This window comes from Bufo gargarizans, chromosome 1 (assembly GCF_014858855.1).
Source record: "Bufo gargarizans isolate SCDJY-AF-19 chromosome 1, ASM1485885v1, whole genome shotgun sequence".
In the NCBI taxonomy this organism is placed as follows: domain Eukaryota; kingdom Metazoa; phylum Chordata; class Amphibia; order Anura; family Bufonidae; genus Bufo; species Bufo gargarizans.
The window spans coordinates 456,085,410-456,091,900 of record NC_058080.1 but is presented as its reverse complement, the minus strand read 5'-3'; the positions used below and the strand labels follow the sequence as shown (position 1 = coordinate 456,091,900).

General features: G+C 42.2%; 1 protein-coding gene across 1 annotated transcript in view; it reads right to left on the bottom strand.

Moving 5' to 3' along the window:
- Window positions 1-915: 915 nt before the first annotated feature.
- Window positions 916-6,491, bottom strand: part of PGM5 (phosphoglucomutase 5) — a 162,293-nt gene continuing 156,717 nt past the window's right edge. Inside the window, exon 11 of the mRNA XM_044272695.1 lies at window positions 916-1,170. Within this exon, the coding sequence (XP_044128630.1) occupies window positions 1,081-1,170 (90 nt within the window). The 3' untranslated portion in view covers window positions 916-1,080. The remainder of the gene's footprint in view (window positions 1,171-6,491) is intronic.

Below are 6,491 nucleotides of genomic sequence, written 5' to 3'. Positions count from 1 at the left end.
GCAGGGTTCCTTGGGACCATATTTGGAAACATTGTGACTGAGGTGTCTTAAGTCACTTTTGTTATCCTTCCTATAAAAGTGACGGACCCTCATTGACTTGATGTTGATGATCTATCCTGAGGATAGGTAATCAGTATCAACATTTGGAAAACACCTTTAATGATCTTGCTACTTGAATTAGGTTTGCTTTGTTTCCATTGTGTTTTTCTCTATATTCTAAGATCTGTAACATATATGTGTAATAATAATCCATCTTGCTTGTGCATTCTGGAGATTAGACTATACTCTGAGTAGAGTTGTGCAAGATACAGGAGTGTATGAAGTATATGGAGTATGTTGGAGATTATGTCAGAATATTTGCCAGATCTATGATTCTGACCAACTTTTTAGGTTTAGGGTGTTGGTACCCTTTAATTTTTCAGTTATAAAACAGAAATGGACAACTCTAAATATCATAATTGTCCCTAGTCTGAAATGATTTTTGCAGGCTCAGTTCTCAATGGCAAGTGTTTCTGCTCTTTCGGGGCTCTGGTATTTTTGATAGAAACAATCTGCCTTCATAAACCCAATGTAAACCTGATGGGCCTGACAATATGCCAATGGGATCCTTCAGGATCAGTTAGGATATGTTCAAAATCTTTCTGTCATACTGATCATGGCTCTATCATGTGCTTTATTTTCCATAATTTTCCTTAAATTAAAATTCACAGATTTATGAACTATTCAGCGACAAGCATGTTGAACAATAGCCTCTGTGTTCAGAGTATTATATTACACTTTATGTCTGTCTGGAGATTGGCATAAAAAGATAAAGACGTGCCAATAGCCCTATCACTCATAACCTTAGGTCTTCCATTTCACCAGTTTATTAAACTAAAGATATGATTAAACTGAAATAAATTCTGGTGTCTGAAATAAAATTACATTATTTTAATTAAACTGTAATGGTGAACATGATAAACACAAACACATCACTTTGGAGGAGAAAAGCATATACAGCAAAATAAAGGCAATAATTGAAAGATGCATAAATCTCTCTTTGAACACTCTTTGGCCCATATTGGTATATGAAGGGTAGATTCAGGTGATAACGGTGGGTCCCTTACGTCCGGTCCGTTCATGAATCTGGGAAAGCTTCAAAGCAATGGCTATGAGAGGGCCAAGCACCACCTGTGAGAATATAGGATCAACATGAACAATTTTTGTAGCTGCATATTACGTGGCATTCAAAGAACCCAGTTAATTTCTCAAACAAAACCAAAGTTTGACACTACGGTGAACAAACAGTAGGGCATATAAAAACTGTGTGATATACTGTATACTACTCAACATTAAAACTGCAACACCAAGAAGGAAAAGTTGTGAAATTATTGAAATCACAGGATTGATATACATGTTAATGATATGCAAATGATGAAAAATGGAAACAAAGTATTCAAAATATCTTGATTTATTCAGTATCAAGTGCACCACACGCATAAATACGTGCACTTATGCTCCTTGATATGATATCAGTGAGGGTATTAATGGTTGCCTGAGGAATATTCTGTTGCGCTGAATGTACTTGGGCAATCATCAAGGTCCACTGCTGGCAGCCCCCTTTGCAATTGCTGACCAATGAAGTCCCAGATTTGCTCAATGGGAAACAAGTCAGGAGACGCTACAGGCCATGGTAGCATGTTTAGGCCACAAAGGCTGCTTACAGTGGCATGAGGAACATGTGGCCTGACATTCTCCTGTTGAAAAACGATTCCAGGGACACTTTGGAGAAATGGCCATATCACGACCTTCACCAAATCAATGTATCACTGATCTTAGTGTATCTGAAATGAAGACTGGCTCTCTAAATTAACCCTGCTAAGACATGTCCATTCACACAGTACAGTGCAGCGCTCACTGTGAAGACAGCTGGGGTTAATTCTTTTTCCCTCCCTGCTGGCTCTGATATAATTCTAGAAATTAACATATATACTATGATTCCATATTTGCTCTTCCATTCAACTCTGCCAGGGAATAATTCTTCTGTATCTCAGGATGGCTGAGTAACTAACCAGCAATTGGGAGATGCAGGGCAGATCGTGCAGTCAGCGCTGGCTATTGAGTAGACTAAACAGGGAGTAGCTGATTTATTCTATACAGTATACTGTCCAAATATGTTATAAATTATCTACTCCCTGTCTCCCTATCTCATCCCTTCTGCAATGAATTAGACAGTTTTATTGATGCCACGTCCCAGACATTTGCCTGTATCCAGATCATTTTAGTCACACCAAACTCACAGACTGCCTTAAAGTCCCCATGTTAACTGTCCTCCTGTCCATACTAGATCTGCAGAGTAATTCGCTAGTGATACACAATAGGGACTGTTGGGGTAAAAGGATGAAGGATGCAAAAGCGTAGTACACTACTCTTTTTCATCTTGCAGAGTACATTAAAAAACGTATACATTAATGTATACAATATTAATTTTTACTGTATGATATCTGTTTGAGGCAGCCATTTAAAGGGGTTGTCCGGGTTCAGAGCTGAACCTGGACATAACCACTTCTTCACTCATTTAGCATGTCTGAGTGGAGTATCGGAGAATTTCGGAGGGCTGTTTTCTTTACTGCTGGTGAAGTACTGGGCTTCACATGAGTATACAAGACGCAGATGTCTGCCTAGCAGGGATCCTGGTGATGTCACCGGCACCAATGGGCGGTCTATAGCGCTGCCCTAGGCTGTTTTTAGACCACCCTGGAATTAATGCTAGGCGGAAGCCTGCTCCTAGAGTAGTGAGAAAGTGCAGGGCAAGGGGGAGCATCGGAGCAAGAAATACCGATGCTCCACTCAGACATGCTAAATGAGTGACGAAGAGGTTATGTCCAGGTTCAGACAACCTCTTTAACCCCTTAACACCCAGCACCGTACATGTACGGCGCAAGGTCCGTGGGGCTCTGGGAAGGATCAGGGGAATCGCGGCACCATGCCTGCTCTTGCTGGCAGGCAGCCGTGCTGGATAAAGGGCAGTTGCACTGCCCCCTGCAGCTCCAAGCGCTGCGATTGGCCGATCAATGAGACCGGCACATCGCAGCACAGGAAGCTGTCAGAGGCAGCGGGGAGGGTCGGGAGGAGGTCAGGGGGAGGTGGCAGGTGCTGAACAAGTCAGCCCTGGTCACCTCCAAGGTGAGGCAGGGAACACCAGTGTTTTGGGTCCCCTGCCAGCGCTGCTATTGGCCGGAACAACGCTCCAGCCAAAGGCAGCACTATAGCTGCACAGGAAGAGGCAGAACTTCCCTGCATGCAGCCATTCTAGCTGGTGACTGCTTGCAGAGAGGTTCTGTGCTTCTCTGTGCTGCTTTTTGGCTTGCAATTTAACCCCTTTCCTGCTGAAAAGAAGACAGAAGAAAAGAAGAAGAAGGAATAGCTGCACAGATTTTATTTTTTTTACCATTTGCAGCTGTTCCAGATCCCTAAACCACCCTTCGTCCCTGTCCCTTCCTGTCCCCCCTCCCTCCCCTCCAATCCCCCTTTCCCCGTCCTTTTTTTACAGATGCCATTTGGTCCGTGCCCTTTTTTTGTTCTTTTTTTTTTACCATTTTCCAGCTCTGCACCACTTTTTCTACGTGCGAGCTGTGACCGCCAAGTGCTGTTCAGTGCGTACCTGCCTGATCAGCACCTGGGGATTATTTGTGCAGAATTTTCTGGCATTTATTTTTTTTGATTAAAAAAGAAGAGCTGGTAGTTAGGTCTTTATATAAATATATATAGAGTTCTATATCAGGGTGGGCCATTTATATGGATGCACCTTAATAAAATGGGAATGGTTGGCGATATTAACTTCCTGTTTGTGGCACATTAGTATATGTGAGGGGGTAAACTTTTCAAGATGGGTGTTGACCATGGTGGCCATTTTGAAGTCGGCCATTTTGAATCCAACTTTTGTTTTTTCAATAGGAAGAGGGTCATTGGGCTTGGTTTTAACGTAACTTTATTCTTTCATGAGTTATTTACAAGTTTCTGACCACTTATAAAATGTGTTCAATATGCTGCCCATTGTGTTGGATTGTCAATGCAACCCTCTTCTCCCACTCTTCACACACTGATAGCAACACCGCAGAAGATGAGTAGTTTCAGGTGCTGCACATCTCATATCTTCATATGATGTGAAGATACGAGATGTGCAGCACCTGAAACTACCATTGTTTTTTTTGTGAAATTCCCAATAGGTTTGATGTGTCACATGACCCTCTTCCTATTGAAAAAACAAAAGTTGGATTCAAAATGGCCGACTTCAAAATGGCCACCATGGTCACCACCCATCTTGAAAAGTCCCCCCCCCTCACATATACTAATGTGCCACAAACAGGAAGTTAATATCACCAATCATTCCCATTTTATCAAGGTGTATCCATATAAATAGCCCACCCTGTATATATATTGTGGCAATGTGAATAGTGATGGGTGCAGTAAAGTCCCAGGGAAGCATAAAAAGGGGTGTTGTTTGCACCAGGAGCGTGTCACCCAGGGGCCCGGCCTTGGTGGAGTAAAGGCCCTAGATATAGGTGACCACCAAGTTAGTTTGTGGACACCAAGACAGCTAGTCCAGGGAGGGCTTTTACTGGGAACAGGCAATGTGTTGGGTGGGTGCCTGTTCCCCATGCTCCAGTCCGGGAATATGCTCATGTCCAGGGATGGTATTTAATCCTGTTGCTGGACTTGGGTGTGGCTCCTAGTCTGGGGAAGGAGACAGAGTTTTTGTAAAACCCAGTTCTGCTGGAGGCTCTGTGAGTGTGGTCTCAGCTGGACAAGGCTGAAAGACCATGAGGCTGGGAGATAGTCTGGACTGACTGTGCTACAGCCTGGGGGCTGGTGGACTACTGGCTGAGAAAGCCGCACCAGACGGGCAGGTTTTCATTTTGTACAGTGTTTGTTGGTGCTGGTGTCAAAAATAAATGCACTGTTTGGACAATCAACATGGTTGTCAGCGAGAATTCTGTGACTGAGACCCTGGAGATAGAGCTAAACCCCCACAATATAGACATAAGTTACATTTTTAGTCAGTGTTCACTGTAGTGAATTTTTATACTAAAGTTTTTGCACGCAAACACGATCTGTGTGTGCATGCTGTAGAGCACCGATCAGTAGTGTGCTCAGTAGCATCTGCACATTTATTTTTTATTTTTTTTGGGTGTGAAAAAAAGACCTGCAGTTAGTGGTAGTTATATATATATAAGCATCAAAAGGATAAGGCAGCACTCCAGGTAAAGTGAAAAAAGGTGGATCTTTTTTCACTTTACCTGGAGTGCTGCCTTATCCTTTTGATGCTTATCTATATATAGCCGCCTGAGCCCACGGCTGTGAGGACGTGCACCGGTTTTTTGTCTTGTGCTGCTGAGACCCGCATTTTGTTTCTATATATATATATATATATATATATACACATTTCAGTTAGTGTGAGTTTAGGTTTTGCAACCACTGAGCACCAATCAGTAGTGTCTGCTCAGTTTGCAATGCAAGTTTTTTTTTGTTGCAAAAAATACTTTTTTTTTGTGCAGCAAAGACTTTTTTTGTGCAGACTTTTTTTTGTGCCGAAAATAATTTTTGGGTGCAGAAAAAACTTTTTTTTTTACAGAAAGTACATTTTCTTTGCAGAAAAAACTTTTTTTTTTTACAACTTTTCTTCTAAATTTAATTTCAAATTTATTACAAGCCCCTTAACGTGTGAAAACACTACATACACACCCCACACTAAATAAAGGTTTACCCTTTTCACACATCACACCCCAATAAAATAAAAATGGCCCATCCATCCCTACGTGTATAATCAGCTGAACAGGCATAAGCCATGCTTGCCTCCGATACAGAGTCTGCCAGTAAGGGAGAAGAGGATTCCACTTTCCTATATTCCTTTACCCCCTCATCAGCATCATCATCTGCTGATGAGGGACCCTCTAGAAGGCGCCCCAGAGTAGCAGAGGAGGCAGCCCCCCAGAGTGAACCCTTATGGACCACACCCCCTGACAATTATTAGCCCCAAATTCCAGAGTTTGTGGGAAACTCTGGAATTCAAATTGACTGCACGGGCTTCACAGAAATTGATTTTTTTCTAAATCTTTTTCTCAGAAGTATTTATAAATTTGATGGTGACCCAAACAAATTTATATGCCCAGCAATATTTTCCCAGATCCCTTCTTCGCCATATGTTAGACCCCTAGGTTGGACCCCAGTAAGTGCAGCAGAGATGATGACATTTTGGGGACTCGTGCTGCATATGGGTATTGTAAAAAAAAACAAGCATTAGGCAATATTGGAGTTCGGACATTTTCTACCAGACTCCAATTTACAGTCAGACCATGATCCGGAACTGATTTGATTCAATTCAGAAATTCCTACACTACAATGACAATGCACAGTGCCCACCCCAAAACGACCCACCATTTGACCGTCTGTCCTTTAACCCCTTGTAAAAAAATGTTTTTTCACAAATATGTGGTTTGAAATGCTTTCAC